Source organism: Sus scrofa, chromosome 3 (genome assembly GCF_000003025.6).
Source record: "Sus scrofa isolate TJ Tabasco breed Duroc chromosome 3, Sscrofa11.1, whole genome shotgun sequence".
NCBI lineage: Eukaryota > Metazoa > Chordata > Mammalia > Artiodactyla > Suidae > Sus > Sus scrofa.
In genome coordinates, this window is record NC_010445.4 from 36,877,744 (window position 1) to 36,898,688 (window position 20,945).

Here is a 20,945-nt window from a genome sequence, read left to right on the forward strand (position 1 = left end):
TTAGCTAATAGTTATAGTAAGGGTCCTTTAGAGAGAAAGAGAAGGATAGCGTAAATGCAAATTTCTAATGCTTAGTCTAATTCACTGCACTCTGTGTAGTGACCCTGAATCCCATTTTAAATATAATCTGGCGGTGCCCATGATGGGTGACGCTAATATTCTCTCCTGCCAGGCTCTCTGGCACCACGGTCACCCTCAATCACAGTTCCCCAAATCAGGGCCGAGCCCTTGCAGATGTCTGTATTTCGCTGTTTGGCTCCAGATAAACCTATCTGTCCGTCTCAAAAGGCCTATCTCCTATCCCAGAGCCATTCAGCAAGTGACAACCTCTGTCTCGCTGTGCCGCAATAAGAGCTCTGTGGTGCCACCTGGCATTCAGTGTCTGAGGTCCCTGAAGGGTCCCCAAGGCGAGCCCTGGGGCCCTGTCATCCTTCATTGGTGGCTGTGTCCAAGCCAGCCAGCCTGATGCATATGCAAGTCAGGGCAGAGAGAGCCCTTCCGGGAGTGGCTGGCAGCCTGAGTCCATTCCTCCACCCCCACTCCCACAGTCGCCGCCACTGTCCTTATGTCTCCCAGATGGAGGCTGAGGGACAGGAGCCTGTGTTGAAGAAACCCTGGGAGCTCAGAGATTCCATGTGCTTATTTTTTAGGGGCTCCCTGGCATCTTCTAGTATTAAAAAGGACCTAACGTTTTCCTCTAAACTGCTTCTGCCAATCACTAAACTCCCCAACACTTTGTTTGCCCTTCTACAAAATGGGGTGGAAACTGTCTGCCCTGCTCTCTTCACGGGGTTCTGCAAGGATAAAATAAAATAGTTCATGTGGAATTTCTTCCTGGCGTGATGAAAATGTGGGCTAGTTGGTTGCAGTGAGAGTCACACAACTCTGTAAATATATTAAAAACCATTCCCTTGTACAGTCCAAAGGAATGAAGTCTATAGTATGTGAATTATATCACAAAGTTGTTGTTTTATTGGCTTAATGGCCACACTCACAGCATATGGAAGTTCCCTGGGCCCGGGACTAAATCCAAGCCACAGCTACAGCAACGCCAGATCCTTTAACCCACTGTGCCAGGCTGGGGATCGAACCCATGCCTCTGTGGTGACCTGACCCGCTGTAGTCAGCTTCTTAACCCACTGAGTCACAGTGGCACAGTGGGAATTCCAACAAAACTGTTTTTCATCTTAAAAAAACAAAAACAAAAACAAAAAAAACAAAACAAAACAAAAAAACCTTTACAAATGGTGAAGGAATACTGCCATCTGGGACATCAAGTCATCTCTTAGCAAGATTCTGCAGGGGGTGGGGGGAGACGTGGAGGGATGGAAAGAGAGGACAGGGAGCAGGGCAGTGGCGGGGGTGGGCAGTTACCATCTTACAGAGAGGGACAGAGGAAGGAGCAGGCGAGAATAATTTCTCGGGACCTAAGAAAGCGGCTGTCCCAGTGTGGTCCGCGGCCACCTGCACCGCATCGCCCAGGGGCTGTACAAGAAGGCGGGTCCCGCTCCCTGTCTCTCCCTGCAGGTTCTCTGCCTTGCCCCCCTCGGGTCCCCACTCAAAGGCAGCAGGATCTTCTCTGCCGCCCCCGTCACTGTCTGGAGCCCAGCCCTGCTCTCCCTTATTCAGGGAGCTCATCACCCCTTACTGTCCACAGGGATAGGCAGGTGGCGACTCCTGAGCTTTCCCGATAGGATGGAAGCCCTGAGCAGCCAGGGGCTCCATCTGCAGGTTCTCTGGGTCTGTCTGGCCCCTAGAAGAGCTCCTGGCAGATAGTAAGTGCTCAGTATATATATGTGCTGAATCAGTAACTGAATCCATTCCTGGGCCCCCATCCCATAATCACCAGTAGAAGGGCCTAGAAAGAGGTCTTTTTGAAAAAATGAAAGTGTGGTTGATTTACAAGGTGGAGCCCATTTCAGCTGTACCGCAAAGGGCCCCAGCCATCTATTTACATATTTCCTTTCTTATCTTATCTTCCATCATGGTCTATCCCAAGAGACTACTGTGCTATAGAGCAGGCCCTCGCTGCTGCTTATCCGTTCCAAGTCGAATAGTTTCCATCTGCTTGGAAAGATGCCTTTTCAGCAACTGTTTAGGTGCTTCTAACCACTAGGACCTCAGCATGTGATGGTTATGTGGAGGTAGGTTCTTTAGAAGTAATTAAGTTAAAGGGAGTCTTTAGGGTGAGCCCTGATCCAAGATGACTGATGTTCCTACATGAAAAGGGGGTTAAGGGAGTTCCCACTTTGGTGCAGTGGGTTAAGAATCCAACTGCAGTGGCTATGCTTCTACAGAGGTGTGGGTTCAGCCCCCAGCCTGGTGCAGTAGAACGGATCCAGAGTTGCCACAACTGCTACACAGGTCGCAGCTGCAGCTCAGATTCAACCCCTAGCCTGGGAACTTCCATGTGCCATGGTGCAGCCACACAAAAAAAGAGATTAGGACAGACACACACAGAGGGAGGACCTTACGAAGACACGGAGAAGACAGCCGTCTGCACGCTAAGACACCATGCACTGAAGTGGAGCTGGGAACATGCTTAGAAATCAAACAGACCTGAGTTCAGGTTGGGTGTGTCTGTTCCCTCTGGGCTCCCTTTCCTTATCCACCAAATACTGATAATGCAAACAACGATGTGAGAGCATCATATGAAAATAGGCACAAAGCCTCCAGCCCAGGGCCTGGGCTACAGTAACTGCCCAGAAAAATGCGGCTGCTCTGCAGGATGCTGGAGGCGTGGCGGCCAACCCAAGCCACTGTCATCGGACACCCCTGGCTGGACAAAATCTGACAAACTTTCCAAGTCTGTGATGTCCAGAGACGGGGGGTGGGGGGTGGGGGGTGGCTGGAGCAGCGTTTTCCAGCTTGAGCCACTGCTGCTTTTCCCTGGACCAGGAGAACAGACCAGGCCACAGAGAAAGTGGGCACCAACCAAGGGGCTGTTACGAGTTCAGATCTTGGGGGAATTTAAGAATTTTTCTACATACCCCAGGAATTGACTACATGGCACAGAGATTTAATACAAAGCAGCAGAACACAGGGAAAATAACGGGTATAGCAGAGCGCGTGTGCCCTTCCCTAGGGAACCTGGAGAAGGGTTTGACCCACGTGCCCCCAGGTGACTTGTCCAGGTGTGACTGTCTTCGCAGAGACCTTGTTAAGGGAGGACCCCAGCACAGAGATGGGGAGCGACCTTCTCACATCTCGCTGTGGGTCAGGCAGCAGCTTCCGGCGGACCCTCCTCTCCAAGAGTTCCTGACTGCAGCAGGACAGAGTGGCACCCTCCCTGCTGTCCCCTGCTAATGGTGTGTAAAGGAAAGCAACTCTCCCCGTCGGAGGGTCATTCATGGCTGATGGAAAAGCTCCGTCCGGAGTGCAGTCTGGCGAGATTTTCAATCCAATTTCTCAGGAGTGAAAGGCCAACAGGATAAGATCTCTCCGTGTTAACAACCTGGATTGTGAGTGAAGTCTCAGGGTTGGGGCGAGAGATGAGGTCATGAAATCAAGAGCTTACCTCGCAAAGCAATCTAGTCCGAGCCCCCGGTCCCCGAGCCTCCCTCCAGGGCCCGTAATCTCATGTTGAACAGGTCCCTCCGAGGGCGCTTCCCGGCTGGCCACCCAGGTCATCCGACTCCTGGTGGCCGTCCACCCTGGTGCCTGGGCTCAGTCCCTGAGCTTCCTACAGACTTCTCAGTGGGGAGGGAACGAGGCCAACATGCTTTCCCAAGGATGAATGCAGCCTCAGAGCTATGGCCTCACAGGCGACCCCTGGGATGGCTTATAAATGGTCACTTCCCTCACAAGGCTCCGGCATGGTCACAAATTGGGCACAAGCTACAGAGACTGTAAGTACATTAGACATTGTGTCTTGTCCAGGAGGTCGAAAACAGCCAGGCTCCCAGAGACCCCAGGGAGCAAGGATCTGGGAGGAGTTAGATGTCCCACGCCCACAGTGGATTCTTAGGATCCCATGATCCCACCTGGCAGCAACAGGAGACCCGGTAAGGGACCCAACACTCGCTGGTGCCAGGGCTCAACAAAGCCCGTGTCAAAGGTAGGCAGACACGAACTTGAACTGAAATGAACCTGATTCACCCTCCTGAGATGGGTTCCCCCTGACCCAGGATGAGAGTCAAAGCCTGGAGGACAAATTCAATGCGCAAGTTCAGATTAGTCCACACCCTGCCATGTGGGCCACGCTCAAAGATAATAAAGAGCAAGAGAAGCAAGGATTCCATTTATGTGAAGCTCCAAAGCAGACAACTGACCTAAAGAGGGTGCTGAGTAGTGGAGGCTCGGGGTCGGGGGTGTCTGACTGGGAGGGGCTCCTGGGAACCTTCCAAGTATGAAAACATTTTAGGTCTTGAACTGGGTGGGGGTATCACATGGGCACATACCTGTGGAAATTCATGGAGCTGCCACTTAAGGATGTGTGTGTGTGTGTGTGTGTGTGCGCGCGCGCGCGCGCACGCATGTGTTTTGTCTTTTCATTTAGGGCCATGCCTGTGGCATATGGAGGTTCTCAGGCTAGGGGCTGAATAGGAGCTGAAGCCGCTGGCCTACACCATGGCCAGAGCAATGTGGGATCCGAGCCATGTCTGTGACCTACACCACAGCTCATGGCAACGCCAGATCCTTAACCCACTGAGTGAGGCCAGGGATCGAACCTTCGTCCTCATGGATACTAGTCAGATTCGTTAACCACTTAGCCACAATGGGAACTCTAAGATGTATGTTTTATGATCCATAACTTACAACCTGATTTTTAAAACTGCCAACCATTTATTGAGCACCCACTTTATACCAGAGCTTAGACCCCGGCTTGCACATCATCCTCAGGTGAGAGTAGTCTCTTGCACAGATAACCCCGGGAGACACTGCCACATGGAGGCACTGTCACTGCCCATGCCTCTCGTCTTAAAACTGGCTGCCTGAACTGCGCTCCAGAATGGCACACACAACTGCAAGCCTACTTTCCCCATCCTCACCATTAGCTTGGGAAAACAGAGGAAGAGAGAGCAAACCCAAGATAGAACACAAGACATCTAGGAGTAAGTCCTCAGAAAACGCTCCTTTTCATGAAATCCCTGGCAATAAACAGTGCTATTCGAAAGTGTTGGTAAAACCCAAGGACGCAGGCACACACACACACACACATACACACACACACACCCCGCCCTACCCACGTTGCTGGTGCCCAGATGTCTGCATTTCTGGGGATGCTGCTGTGTACAAGGTGCCCTTAGGGAGGAAGACAGAGCAAGCCCTGGAGAGTACAGAGTCCAGGCAGACGAAAACCATCTTTGAGGAGTCTGGACTCAATTAAGGCTGGCCTTGATTGCTAGGCACCCCTGGACATGGTCTGGAAGAGACAGAAACAGTGAACCTTCCAAAAAATCTCACGGCTGATGGGTGGGCATGAGCGCTCACAGCCTCGACTGCACTGGAATGTGAAAGACCACAGGAGCTTTCCAGGCAGAGAAGAGAGGAAAACCTTGAGCTACATGGCCAGGGTCAAAGCCAGAGTGGGGTCTGTGCCCAGAGTGATGCTCCACACACAGGTGACCTCAAAGTGTATTTATTGAATCTGTGCATTCATATTTCTCATGAATGAGCGAGGGCATGCATACATGCATATCTGTGTGAATGAATGAATGCAGGAATGCCTCAGCATCTACAGCTGGGGCTCGTGGCTTAGTCTCTAACTCAACATCTGACCCCCCTTCCACCTAGATCAAATAACAGAACCACCCAAAGTATTTAAAGGAAGGCTGGCTGAGCCAAGGGAGGAAGGAGGAAGGAAGGAAGGAGGCAGATGATTGGGAGGTTTAGGAGAAAGAAGAGGGGGATGGGGAGGGGAGGAGGAGGGCAAGGAGGCGACTGGAAAGGAAGGGGGGGCAGGAGGGAAGAAGAGAGGAGAGGGAAGAGAGTGATGGAGAAGAGAAGAGGCAGGGAGGCATCACTGTTGGGAGCCCATGTTCCCAGTGGCAAAGGCTCCAGGGGAGAATCAAGGGCCATGTGACAGCCACAAAATGCTCACCTGGGCCATGCCCTCACAAAGAGCAGCCTGGGGTTATCTTTGCCCAGAGAAATTCCTCGCTGGCGGCGCGGGGAGTGGCAGCTCCAGCAATCGGTCACTAGGTGGCGCGTGCTCCTCACCTTCCCTTCCCCAGCTCTCCGCGGCGGGAAGCTGAGGCTGGCACCTCAGAACAGGGGAGGGAGGGTCCCGCCGCTGATGGATGCTTGCCGCCGCCCCCCGGGGTGGGCAGAGCGGCCTGTGGTGGCCACGTCGTCTCCGTGTCTGCCCGTGAAATGGGTCCACGCTGTCCCTCTCAAGTCAGGGCTTGCCTTAGGGATGCTCCACAAGAAACGTCCTGAGTGCCGAGTGGGTGGAGGGCTGAGTCCCGATCCCCAGACTCCATCCCAAGAATAGTAACAGAAGGTGTTTCCAGAAGGTGCCTCAGAGCCCAGGCTCGAGGGGAAGGAGGGCTTCCCAAACACAGAATCTCCACTACTATCTGTTTTACATACTGGGCATCCATGCCGCAAATAATTAGGAGGAAAATAAGTCCAGGGCTTAGAAAGCATTGAACACTCTTGTACTAAACCTAGTGTTTCTACCATAGGGCAGAAATCCATCCACACATTCATAACCACGGATTCTTAAAGGACCAACCCAGTTAATTAACCTCAGTTCCCACAAAACATGGATTTGCCCCTGCCTGGCACATACTAAGAGCTCAACCCACAGAGGCTAACAAGATAGATGCATCTCATTTTACAGATGAAAAAACTAAGGCTCAAGGACATCAAGCGGTGAGCTCAAGACCCACGAGAGTGGGAATAAACTGAAACTCCCACCACATCCTCAGGACCACACTTGGATGCCTGTCCAAGCAGCAGGCTGATGGGCCACCACTGCAGAGATCTGACCCCGCCCATCTCTCATCCCTCTTCCCTGCCAAACGTCCTTTGCAGCTCATGGACCAAACCCTCATGTCACAAGAGTCCATACGTGTGCTGTCCCTTTGTCTAAATGATAAGGATGCCATTGGAAGAAAGATGTGTTTAATGTGATCTGTGTATCTCCACTCATCCACAGCCTCTGGTACCTGGATCTGCATTCAGTAAGCACTCAGTAAATGTGTCTTCTTGCTGTTGGTACAGCATAAGTGCAGGGGGATAAGGGTGGAGTGTTGACGACTGGAAAATGAGAGTGTTGCAGAATTGCGAAGCAAATGAACAGGGAACTGTCTCGTCTATAATAAATATACCTCTGAAGAGCCTTAAAAGAAATCAATGAGGCACAACATCAAAGTCCTGGGGAGTTATAAATCAGCAGCCTGATAGACAAAAGTGCATCCGAAATCATTTAAAGTGCACCAGAAATCATTTACGTCTGAGTAATTAGAACACACTGGAACGACTCCGTGCCATTGAACTGAAATTGAGCAACATAATGTTTATGAAATCCCCGTGGACTCGGGGAGGAAAACCAGAAAGATGAAAGCCACCTTGAACATTCCCACCTGTCCGGAGCCCTCCTGAACAGCCCCAGAGGGTCCTGGAGGGAGATGGAATTTGTATCTAACCTGTGCCCAAATAGGCGTTTTCCTTCTGGTTTAAAAGTGTCTGCAGTCCAAGTTGCTGAAAGAAACATTCAAGTCTCAGGCCATATATGACAGAAGAGGGTCCCCCATCCAACCCCCTTTCCTAACCAAGAGAGGTGTTTGATAAGATAGAAAAGAGACCTGGGGAGTGTAAGAACACATGAGCGTTTTGCAAAAGAGGTGGCCAGTCTTAGCAAGAAGGCTGGGTTTTCTTGTCAGGGCTCCCAAGGGATGTGACACCCCCTCCCACAGCCCCCTGAGGGGAAAACTGATGGGGGTGGGCCCTGTAGGGCAGCAGGCAGCAAGGGAACCCCAGAGCAGGAGAGAGAAAGACAACAAAGATCGGAGGGTGAGACTTCTGAGGCCCCTCCGTGACCACTCGCCAGATGAGAGCTGAAAAAATAACCACACCCTCTTTGACTTGGGGAATAAAATAAGGATAAGGCATTGAAGCAGGTGGGTATCAAGGATGCTTACAACCCCTCCACGCATGGGCTGACATGATTCCAGCTTGGCCCCAGTACTGGAAGGCTTCCTCCTGCAGGATTAGAGGCTGAGCCAGTCCCATGAGCAGGACCTGACGTTCTGGGGTTACAGTCAGCTTGCAGACATCTAGGAATGGAAACTCCTGGTTGGACCATGCCTCTCCTCATTCTCTCCCCATCCTGTTTTTATTTATTTAATTTATTTATTTTGCTTTTTAGGGCTGCACCCGTGGCATATGGAGGTTCCCAGGCTAGGGTTCCAATCGGAGCTACATCTGCCAGCCTAGGCCACAGCCACAGCCACAGCCACATAGGATCTGAGCCGCCTCTGTGAACTACACCACAGCTCACGGCAATGCCAGATCCTTAACCCACCAAGCAAGGCCAGGGATCGAACTGCAACTTCATGGTTCCTAGTCGGATTCGTTTTCACTGCGCCATGTCAAGAACTCCCCCATCCTGTCTTTAGACAACTTAACTTCAGCCTCTAGGAGTCATCTGCTGGGCTGTCACTGGCTCCATCAGCCTGCTGGGCAGGCTCGAAAGCAAGCAGGAGATCCCACATGCATGCACGAGGTGAGAGTACTGCTGCAGCCCACGCACAGAAATATGCCTACTTATGCCCTTTCTGCCAGGAAGGTTAGATTGGGGAATCCATCTTCAACTGTGCAACTGCAGACACGGAGCGGCCATATTGTGTGTGGAGGGTTTTGAAGGAGGTCCACCTGGATGGCAGGAAGAGGTCCTGCTGGAGCCTGAGGAGATGACCCCTGCCATGCCGACAGCTGTTTCCCATTCCGTAGACTCTGCAATTCTCTCAAAGGAGCCAGGGGGATCTTTACAAAATGCCGACTGGGTCACCTCCCATAAAACCTTCCAAGACGTTCCACTGCTTTGGGATAAAGGCCAGTGTCTTGCCATGGCCTGGGAGCCCTGTGTAGGCTGACTCCTGTCCTGTTGACCCTTCGGCCTCATCTTGGATCCAGCCACTCTGGCAGACCACTGACAGTTCCTGGAAATAGCCACCCCCTCTGGCCCCAGGGACTTTGCACATCCTGCCCCTTCTGTCTGAAAGGCTCTCCTCCCTGCCCTTGCCCTGATCCTGTTCTCATTGAGAGTTCAGCTCATGAGGCCCCTCTGGGGGAACCCCAAACATACCTACCATCTGGGCCAGGCTTCATTGTAACAGGCCCTCCCAGAGCAACAGTCCTCATTTGTGGACACCCTTTAGTGTTTATCTGCTTAATCTCCATCTCTCTCACTAGAAAGTAGGCTCCAGAAGGGCAGGCTGTGTGTGTCTGCACAGATGGCTCTAGCCTGAACAGCTGCACAGAGCCTGACACAGGGCAGTACCCAAAATTGGGTGGATGAATGGCTGGACAGGTGAACCACTGGTTTTTGCGGAAAATGGTTTCTGAGTTTGACCATTTTTATCAGTTAGAGGACATCAAAATACAATGCAAAGACCATCGAAAGGTGAGAACAGCCAAAGTAGGAGCCAAAGGAAACAGCAGCAATCATGCTGGTACTGAGGCAGGGCCACCAATTCCTTCATTCACTCATGTGCTCAGTTAGCCTGAGCTGGGCTCCTCCCGGCACGGGGGCACAGGGATGGTGCCAGGGTTGCTGTGAGTCACTGGGGCCACCTTGTGGATGAGGGTTTGGATCCAGGTTGTGGTGCCTCCCCTGGTTTGGTCAACCTCTAGCCTGGGTAGCCCTGGGTCAACCTTGGCCAAACATTTCTAAATGCGAGGCACCTGCAAACCCAACCGGAGGGTGCCATCTTTTGTCCCCACATGAGGGAAATACAGCCTTGGTGGACAAAAGCCTGAAGGTTGACCTCCGCTCGGCCTCCAGTGGGCTGACTTCTCTCCAGGGTGCAGTTACATTCCACACCCGTCTCAAGCAATGACAGAGGAAAGAAGTTGGCTCAGTGTGTTTTGCTGGAAATGGGATAGGCAGCTGGCATACTGGAAACTCACATTTAAAATACATCTATCTCTCCCTTCCGTAAAATGAGATCGCATCTCCCGATTCCGATAAAGGACATCTAACTTAAATCCAAGCCTCAGGCTGGAAGCGAGGGCCCAGGCACAGTCCAGCCTGTTCCCAGGGGGCCAGTCATTTTCAGTGCATGTCACAGAGCCCTCTCCCCTCCCTCCAGTCATTGTATTTCTTCGCACAATCATTACTGAGAATATTGAACTACCTTACAGAGACATATTTACTTCTCTTATCTCCCCTCCATCTCTCTTGATTAAAAGCTATGTGTGATATTTGTAGTTATCAAACATCAATATTTGGCATGGATTTGCAGGATGGAGATGGCAGAAGGGGAGGGATCTGACCGTTTCTATAAAGGGGAAAACCCTGAGCAAACAGGCTGCATCTTCTCAGGGGCACTAAGGAGCAGAGACTCATTTCAGAAGGGACCACCCAGACTGCGCACCAGCAGGCTTTGTGAAACCAATGATCGGGGCTCGAAATTAGATTCCAGAAAGCCAGCCACCTTCAGAGGGCAGGGGAAGGCGTGAGAATTATGCAGTCTGCCTGACAGCTCTCAGAGCTGGCTAAGACTGCAGCCCCCTTCCCCAAAGAGCCAAGTCCAGCACGCAAACTGGGCAGAGCTGAGAAAACAACAACAGTAGTGTTAATACAATAACGCTTCCCTAGTGCCCACCCTTAACGCTTTACCTATGTTAATTCACTTAATCTTCACAACAGCCTGATTTACCAACTCCTGGTGTGAAAACGTGGTACACAGGGGACCAGCGGCATGGCCAGTCTTACACCAGGAGGAGTGGCAGAGCCCGAAGTCAGTGCCTGCAGCCTGGTCCCCGAGTCTGTGAACAAAACCACCTCACCCCCCTGCCCTCTGTCTCGCAGCCGTTCCCGGACACTGGCATCTCCACGGCAGAGCACAGGTGCCCAGAATTCATGGTCTACGATGCTGCTCTAAGAGCTGCCGCTGTTCTGGAAGCAGAGCCCTGGCTTAAGTCCCCCACCATGCCCACCTCCCTGAATGACTTTCACCAGATTAGCAGAGACTCAGTGCGCCCCTCTGTGAATGGGAGTGGGGAGGTGACAATATCCACATCTGCCCTCTGGGGCATTATAAAGAATCACAACATATGCCTTCAAAGGGCTTGGCGTGCAAGGGAGATTCATATGTATTGATGGGAGTGAAAATCTGTATAACCGCTTCAAAAAAGTTTGGGGTCATATCCCCTAAAACTAAACAGGCCTCTATTCTGCGACCAGATACACCCCATGGTGGCTTCCCAAGAGAACTGGGGGCACATGCCCATCAAACAGCAGGTGCATTGCGCCAAACCGAAAACAACTCAAGTGCTCATCATCGGTGGGAGAATGGATGAATTAATTGTGGTGTAATCAAATGTTGAAACACGATTCAACAATTTTAAGGAGAACAATTACTGATACATGCAATAACGTGACCGAATCGCCCAGGAATGATTTTGAAGGAAACATAGCAGATGCATGTGTCGGGGTCTGTTCATAATGAAGTTCGCCAATGAGCAAGATCAATCCTTGGTGATCAAAATCAGGAGGGTGGTTGGCAAGAGGTAGTCCTGACCTGGATGAGGCACAAGGGAGCCTTCAGGGGTTCCCCACATCACTAAGACTGATTCATTTCAGCAGCAAGCATTTATTGAGTGCCCACTGTATTTTAGGCATTCCCTCAGGAGGTGGGGAGAAGGCTCAGCCCCAACCAGAGTGTGATGCTCCCACTGGAAACCTATCAGAACCCCTGTGTCTCCAGGGGGCACAGCATCCTCAGGGATTTGGGACCCTCACTAAAGAGATTTGCCCCTTTATCTGGCAGCAAGCGGTGCAGGGAAATGGCAGGGCTGCTCGTCAGAGCAGCAGACCCCCACTCGCTGTGCCTGAGGTCGCGAGCACCACTTAGCATTTCATCCTGCAAGCCTGGCTTGCTTTCATCAGGACCACGTGGCCACAATCATGTGCGACATTTTGAAGGGAAAGAATTTAAGCCTCCATGTCTCACTGCCCCGAGTATCAGCTTTGTCCTTCTGCTTAATGCTGTTATCTCGTCCGCACACTTGGTGTTCTGCCGAGCAGATGCTGTGGAAAGGCACATTAGTGATGAGAAGCAGAGCGTGCCTGGAAGCCTGGGTGTCAAGCCGATGACCCCTCTGCTCCGGAGGCCAGCTCCCTGTGGGGCACAGGGGTGGATAGTGCCCAAGGAGGACCAAGGCTCCCCTTCCATCCCTCAGCTCCTAAGCCAGGTCCCAGGGAAGTCTTTCTAAAATGCAGATAGGATCGAGGCAATCAACAGCTTAAAACCGTTCTGTGGTCCCTCACCAATCAGCAAAAGCCCAACTCCTTGCCCACCAGGGAGTGTGGGGGTGTGCCCGCCTCTCCTGCGCATCCCCAACATCCTCCTCCAGAACCTCAGCCAGCCTGAAGTCCATGTCCAGGCTGCCCCTTCTACTTGGAGCCCCCCAGTCCCTGCAGTCAGTGAGAAGACTCCGCTTTGTCCTTCAAGACTCTGTGTCACCTCTTCCGTGGAGCCTTCTCCCACTGCCTATTCAAGCCACCGCCAAATCTGGTATTCTGGCTCCACGAAGATGCATTTGGATGGTGCCTTGATTGTGGGTTTCTTTTTAATCATTGTTGCCATCCTTCATAGACTGCAAGCCCTTGGAGGGCAGGATCTGCGTCTCTGTCATCTTTGTACTTTCTGACTCTTAGCAGTGACTACAACACAGTTTGTTGAAGTGGGGGAGGGAGGGATAGAGGAGAAGGAGAAGCAAGGAAGGAGGGGGAAGTGGAAGGGGGAGAGCATCTAGTGGATGGAGACACTTAATGCAACCAGAGGGACTTAGGAAGAATTTGGGGGCAAGGCTTTTCTGATGGATCTTGGTGGATGGTTAGGAACACGGGCAGTTAGATTTGGGGGGCAACCTCTAGCAGAGGGAATAACCTGAGCAAGGGTCCACAGTCCAGGAAGATGGCACAAGGAGACAGGAGGACCAGCGCTGGAGGAGCGGCGAGAGGGGGCCAAGGTTGGCTTGGAATTGGAGGATTTGTGCTGTATTCTCAGGGCCCATGGAGCTACTGAAACATGATGAAAAGAAGAGAATGCTGGTCAAACAAGGGAGGCTGACCAGTTGGAGAGGGAAGAGCAGGAAGTGGTTGCCGGTTAGGGCTGATTATATCATCCAGAAGTGACGTAAAGAATGCATGGATCAGAGAAGACAGTCCACTAGGCATGTGCCAAGGGGAGAGTGGATAAGCTCTGCTGACTTCAGGTGGGGAATCAGAGAGGGAGAAAAAGGAGCCCAGAGGACAGGAGGGTGGCAATAGCTTTGAATGTGCAGGAAGAGAAGCCACAGGGAAGGCAGGCAGCCAGGCAGCTCCAGGTTGGCTGCTGTGAGTCTCCAGGACACACCTGGCACCGGGGTGGCACCTGAGCTGCCCCTGCCCACTAATCACCCATCATTATAATCGACGGTCCCACTCCATGCTGAATGGCCTTGGCACCATTCCCAAGGCATCTATAAATGGGGTGTCACCTGTCTCCCTTACCTGGTCACAGGCGCCACAACCTGGGATCAGAGGGATGAAAGAGGAAAGAGCCTGGCGGACCCACATCTCACAGATGCAGAACCGGGGTAAAAGCCAGCCTGGAGCTCTTTCTTATCCATTCTGCTGCCTCTTGGAGTGTCAAACAGGCCACAGGCCTGTCAACACTCGGTCATTAGGGGCCAGAGCAGAAATGACCAAAAAACCTGCCTCAAGAAGAAACTGGCTCCTTTTCTTTTTTTCCTTCTAGAATCTGGCATCAAACCTTGGTCAGCTCCCAGCGGAAGTAAAGGCTGGGCGAGCCAGTGCAGGCGTAAAAGGAACCAAACTGTTTTCTTCCCAGAGCTTCCCAAGCATCCCTTTAAACAACACAGATCATTTTTGCCAAATTCCAAAAGGTGGCAGCATTCCATTAAAAATTCATTTGCTGCTGAGGCTGAAAATTACCACGGGAGGAAGTTAAGACACCTGTGATGGCCAGATGGCCGAGGTCAGGATGGTCAGGGGGCCCAGCACTGATCGGGGGCTGAGCCTGGGGGAGCTGTGAGCCATCTACTAGTGGATGGAAAGATCCTGGACTAGTGCCCTTGACCCCAAGACCAGAACTTCAGACGCATCTTAGGACATCCAGAGCACAGGATCAATGGTGGTCAGACCCCCGGTTCATGCCACTTATAATCCCCTCCACTGGAGGGTTGGCCGGACCTGTGAGCTGCTCTAAACGACAGCAAAGGTGAGGTTGCCACTCACATGGTCACGCTCGTATGTACAGACCCAAGGCTCCGTCTCGCTGGCATGCCCTATGGAGTCTCCCACTGGCCCTTGAGAAAGGAAGCTGCCCATGAGAGAGCCAGGGGGCTGGGATCCACAGGCAGCCTCTAGAGCAGAGGTCCACTCTCCTACATCCACAAGGGACCAGACTCTTCCAGCAACAGGGAGACCCCAGCCCCAGCTGACAGGAATCTCGTGAGACACAAGGCCGGGACCCTGGACTTATATCAACTGTGAGATAATAAACAGGTGATTTAAACGGCTAAGTTTCTGATGATTTTTTTATGTAGCCAAAGAAAGGGAATACAATATATTTCTGTTACAGAAACATATAGGGGTCATGAAATGCAGCTCTGGAATGAGGCAGAACACAGTGGAAATTTGGATTGTGCTTCTTAACTGCAGCGTGTTCTCCAGAATAATAGAGAAAGAGAGAAAAATGTGAATGGAATGTTCTATGTGCTGGGCAGTGTCACCGCCATCTGCTCCAGGGTGAACCCCCAAAGCGAGTGAGCATCTCTCATTTCCTAAGCGCCTCTCATCACATGACCATTTGACAGCAATGACCCCTGATGTTTAAAGACAGGTATGTGCCATGTATCAGGGTATGATGCCACAGCCACTGCGTCCAGGGCCTAAGCCGAGACTCCAGTCTGTTCTAATAGTCGCGAAAAGTGTGGCTGTCTCAGACGTAGGGAGGGGCAGAAAGCCTGCTCTCCAGCCAGGCATCCTCCTGTGGGATCTTTAGCAGGTCAGCAGCCAGGTGTGATTTCTGCCTTATCTGCTGGCTCTGGAGTCAACCCCCCATCTAAGATAGTCCCAGAAATGCTGCCTGTACTACCAAACACAACTGGGTAGCTCTGTTGGACTCAGGAAACAGCCTGGCTTAGGTTCACATTCTGGGCCAACACCCCTTAGCTATGAGACTCAGTGAGTCACTCTCCTCTGAGCCTCAGTGTGCTCACCTGTGAAATGGGGTTAGGGACAGTTCTTCCCTCACAGGGCTGCTCCAGGGGATGGATGAGATAATGTATTTGAAACCCTGCGCACAATGCCAAGTTCTTCCCAGGTGCCTAATATCACTAGCTATCATTATTATTTCCTTATTCTGGATGCAAGCGAATGGCACCTGCTGTATATAGGAAAGGCCCTTTCTGGGAGGCAGTGTGAAAGTGGAAAGTGGGGGTCAGGAACGGCAGAGCTTCCTGGCTCCTCCTGGACAGCGAGTGGAAAGATGCCAGGGCCTGAGGTACGCTGCCGCCTGGGGTTCCCACAAGCCTGGTCAGTCCCATAAGTCTCATTTTCACTCTTCCAAGGGGACTGTAGCATTTCTATGACAACTGAGAGTGAAACTTTACTAAAATGTCATCAGTTGTGCTGGAAATCTCCCTTAACAGCTCAGCACTCTCTGTTTAATTTCAAAAATAGTCATGATCAATATTATTATTATTACTTCTACTATCATGGAAAACAACCACTCACTGTAAAATAAAATAAAATAAAATAAAAACTGAAGAGTCCAAAAAAAAAAAAATACAAAAGCCACCGAGCTGAATTTCCCATCTGCCTTTCTGACCTCTCTGCTTTTCAGAGAAAGGGAGATAGATGAATATAATTGCACGTAATTGGAATCATATGATATATGCTGTGTTTCTCACTCCACAATATGTCATGAGCATCTTTCCAAGTCAATAAACATAAATCCTCTCCACGAAATCCTAGCAGCAGCTCAGCAGTGGGCTTTATAAATGCATGTAATTCACTTAAACAATTCCTTATTGACGGCTACTGAGGGCATATTGTTGTAGTATCGTTTTGTTTTGGTTTTGGGGTTTTTTGGGTTTTTTTGTCTTTTTATGGCCGCACTGTGGCATATGGAGGATTCTAGGCTGGGGGTCAAATCAGAGCTACAGCTGCGGGCCTATACCACAGTCATAGCAACTCGGAATCTGAGCCGCGTCTGAGACCTACATCGGAGCTCACGGCAATGCCGGATCCTCAACCCACTGAGCAAGGCCAGGGATCGAACCCACAACCTATGGTTCCTAGTCAGATTCGTTTCCACTGCGCCATGACAGGAACTCCTCGTTGCAGTGTGTTTGCTAATACAATCATCCCTCACCAAACACACAAACGCAGCTACTCACACTTATTTATAATCATCCCCCAGGTGTAACTTCCCAGAAGTGTGATTGCTGGGATCAAAGAATGAACACGTTTTGCACATGGAAACATGGGAAATAAGCTGCCATCCAGGGGGGTTGGTCACCATGTGCTGCCACCAACAGAAGTCACGTTAATGACCACTTCTACCCGACACATTGGGTGGGGGGGAGGCTGAGCCATGGATTCCAGTCAGAAGGACCCGGACCAGAAGCACCGTGAAGGTCAAGGGTGGGGAAGGAGGGGAGGGTTAGGGTCTCCTGACCTTCACAGCATGAATCCCAGGAAGCCTCTAAAATGCTGCAGCCTTGCGGTAAGGGCGGTGGGGGGTGGGGGGAACCAAGCCAGATCGCATCTTTGCCTCCAATAGAGAGAACCCAGCAGCCTTAATGCAGTGAGGCTGGGGGCCAGGAAAGCCTAACCCAACCAATGAAAGCCCAAGCGCATGAAAATGGAGAGCTCAGCCATCACGGGTCTTACTCCAGGCAACGAGCACATCAGGTGGGGAGTTTTCTCCCCACCTTTCCAGCTCCTTTCTCTGCAAAAGCTTCTGCCCTGCACCCCCACTGCAGGACTCTTTGGGGAGTCACTTGCCTGCTCCAGGCTTCGTTTTCCCATCTGCTAAATGGGTTTAGGGTCTTTATGCTTTCTTATCATAGACTGGGTGTGAGGTTACAAGGATCCTGTGTGGAACTCTGAGACCTGGTTGTTTTAAGATTAGGAAAAGTGCGGTGGCCTCCAAAGTGGCCCCCAACCATATAGCAGAGGTGACAGCATGAGACTCCCAAGGACAGGTCACAAAAGGCATTGTGGCCTCTGCCGCACTCTCTTGCTCTCTCTCTCTCTCTTTCAGATTGCTCACCCAGGGGGGAAGCCACCAGCCATGTCATAAGTACATTCAAGCGGCTCTAGGGAGACATCTGCAGAGGTGGTATGGGGGCCAGCTGACGATAGGGGCTCAGGCATCTTGGAAATGGGTCCTCCAGCCTCTGTTGAGCCTTCAGATGATGGCAGCTCCAGCTCACGAGGGGCCATGAGCCAGAACCACCACTCCCAGATCCCTGACCCACAGGCTATGAGACAATGAACGTTTGCCTCTTAAATCCACTAAGGTGCAGGGTTATTTTTTTTTACATGGCAAGAGATAACAACAACACTTTCCTCCTCCGTGATCCATCTTCCCAAGATGGGGAGGTGATGTCACAGGCTTGGGGTGAAGTCAGAAGACTGTGTCTGGGACAGAGCGGGTCAGAGGGTGGGTCCAGGCTCTGTGCCCTGGGGCACGTTCCTGCTCCTGAGTTTTGGTTTCTTCATTCACCAGTGAAGACAGAGTCAGCACGTACCTTATGGGGTCTTCCCGGGGACTGGGTGGAACAGAGATGAAACGTCTGCTCGACTGCAACGGGGGGCAAGACACTCAGTGTGTGGTTGTCCTTTCTCATCACTGTTCCTCCTCTTCCTATTGACATCGCAGATAAATCCTTCTTTCAGGTGACCCAGCCATTAGGTTTATTGTTTTATTTTATTTATTTTTGTCTTTTTAGGGCCACACCTGCAGCATATGGAGGTTCCCAGGCTAGGGGTCCAGTTGGAGCTGCAGCCGCCGGCCTACACCACAGCCACAGCAACTCGGGATCCAATCCAAGTCTGCAACATACACCACAGCTCATGGCAATGCCGTATCTTGAACCCACTGAACGAGGCCAGGGATCGAACCCACAGCCTCATGGTTCCTCATCAGATTCATTTCCGCTGCACCACAACGGGAACTCCTGAGGTTTCTTATTTGAAAAAACCCAACCTCAAAATTCTTTTAGGGGAAACAGAGGCCAAGAGGTGGGACCTTTAAGAATCAAGCTTTGTACCAAGAATCAGCATGATTGGGGCATCAGAAGAAAGGACCCGACATACAGAGCACACACATGGACCCTGCCCGGGGCCAGGCGAACATCTCTGGTAAAAGACTCTACTCTCTGTCGTCCCTGTATCACTGTCCCCACGTCTCGCCATTATCTGCACCATTACTCTTTCCATACTCTAATGTCCACGCTTTTTTTTCTTTAAGCCAATTCTTTTTTAGTTTTCCTGTAAATATTTTCTAAGGAAATTTCACATCACTACCATGACTAGAAAGCCAGGATCACCTCATCATAAAACCAAACAGAATGATCAATACAAAACCACAACAGCGAAAGTCCGTGCACCCCTCGATCTCATCTCGGCATCCAAGCAGACCGCAGTTTGGGAGCCATCACACCGTTAACACATCCTAGAGAGGCCGGCAGGAGGGATTCTGGAGCTGTACGCAGGGGGCATCTTTCTGGCGTACACCTGGATGACAGGTGGGAGGGCACAGGCATCCACATCCTGCACCACCCACAGTCACATTCATTCTCGAAAGACCCCAAGTCCAACGCCACGATGCAGGGCTCAGTGAGCATGCCTGTCTTTCCCGCAGGGACGGTAAACTTCCTTCCCACTGTCCCAGCACCTTGGGGCCCATCCTCACATTCAAAAGCAAAGAGACGGGCCTGTGGCCCCTCCCCCAACCAGGCCCCCTCCCCCGATCTGCTCCCCAGGAGACCTGCCCTTCTCAAAAGGACCTCAGTTTTCCTATCATGTGCCACGGCTGAGACCCAGGCCCGGGTGTTTGCTAATAGAAATTCTGTGAGTGCCTGGGAACCTTTATTCCCCTCAAACCCAGTTACTTCTCCCGCAAGATCAGTTTCAGGTAAAAACCACTCCCGGTGATTGATGACGGCGACCAAAGGAGGCAGAAAAGGAGGCAAAAGCAGTTTCAAACGCTAATCTGTTCAGCAAAATGCCTCTACTTACTGGGTCTTGTGGGCTGTTCTTGGCACCGGACAGGAGGGCTGGATTTTCAGATGTGTAGTCCTGGCAAAAACAAAGATAAAAACAGGTGAGGGGGAGTTCCCGGCGTGGCACAGCTGAAAGGAATCCGAAGAGGAACAATGAGGTTTCGGGTTCGGTCCCTGGCCTCGCTCAGTGGATTAGGGATCCGGCGTTGCCGTGAGCGGTGGTGTAGGTCACAGACATGGCTGGGATCTGGCATTGCTGTTGCTGTGGCGTAGGCTGGCAGCTGTAGTTCCAGTTAGACCCCTAGCCTGGGAACTTCCATATGTTGTGGGTGTGGCCCTAAAAAGCAAAAAATAAAAATAAAATAGGTGAGGGAACCCAGGGTGAGGAAAAAATTCTAATTCGGAGCAACATGGTTTAGCATGATCCTTGGGTCTCTCACCAGCTTGGGGCACTGGGTGTGCCCACCCTCCCCTGCCCCCACTCCTAGAGCGGGTCTAGACCTGCACTGCCCAGTACGACAGCCACTAGCCACGTATGGCTGGTCTGAATTGAAATGTGCTGGAGCGCTAAACTGCACACTGGGTTTTAAAGACACTAACGAGAAAAAAAAAAAAAGTAAAATATTCCTTTAATATTAATATCTCATTAATATTTTCAGATCGATTACATGTTAGAATGATAATATTTAATAATATATAAAAATAAAGTGTATTATTAGATTTAAATATATAAATATATTATGAATATTTCAAACAAAATATATTGTTACAATTAATTCCATCTGTTTCTTTTTACTTTTTAATGTGTCTACTAGAAAAATTTAAATTCACACGTGGCTCTGGTGAGATCTCTATGAGGCAGCGCTGGTCTAGCTGTTCTCTGAGTGTGGACACTCTATCCTAGCCTGAGGGCACAGGGGGCCCCCCGGAGAGCCACACCTAGCCACCCTGTTACTTTCCACTGTGGCAACAGCCCACGTTTATGGAGCACCTATCCGCTTGGTGCTTTTCGTGCCTTTCCCTCTTTAACCCTCACAGGGAGCAAAGAAGGAGGTTTCCATCTCGGCCCCATGTTGTAGGCGGAGAAACACACAGGGGCTGAGAACTTGTCCCAGGTGACTCAGCATGGATGCTGTGGAGCCAGACTTAAACCAAGATGTGAGCAGGTGGGTGTTAGTCACTGTGGCCGAATTCTCCCTCTGATGCCCCTGGCCACTTCTCCAGGACACGCTGCCCACAGGGATGGGTCATGGCCAGTCCCCATCCTAGTCTGATGCCAGCGCCCTCCAAGAGATGCTAGCAGTGCCTAAAGCTCCACGTGTTCATTAAGGTCATTGGGATTTCACCTCAAGTCACCCTTAGGCCTCCTGGGCAGAAAGGGAGGCATGTGTATGTGTGTGCATGTGTGGGGGGGGGCATGCATGCATGTATGTGCGTGTGCATGTGTGCATATGTGTATGTGCAAGTGTGTGTGCGCACGCGCGTGTGTATGTTATGTGTGTGCATATGTGTTGTGTGTGTGT

General features: G+C 51.2%; 1 protein-coding gene across 6 annotated transcripts in view; it reads right to left on the reverse strand.

The window, feature by feature from the left end:
- The window catches only part of RBFOX1 (RNA binding protein, fox-1 homolog 1), a 2,271,070-nt gene that overhangs the window by 1,939,041 nt on the left and 311,084 nt on the right, over window positions 1–20,945 (reverse strand). For all 6 annotated transcript variants that reach the window (XR_002342915.1, XM_021088068.1, XM_021088065.1 and 3 more), the window contains exon 3: window positions 19,439–19,498. Coding sequence is in view for 5 of the 6 variants with exons in the window: in XM_021088068.1 (XP_020943727.1) it covers window positions 19,439–19,498 (60 nt within the window). In the remaining variant the exon portion in view is untranslated. The remainder of the gene's footprint in view (window positions 1–19,438; window positions 19,499–20,945) is intronic.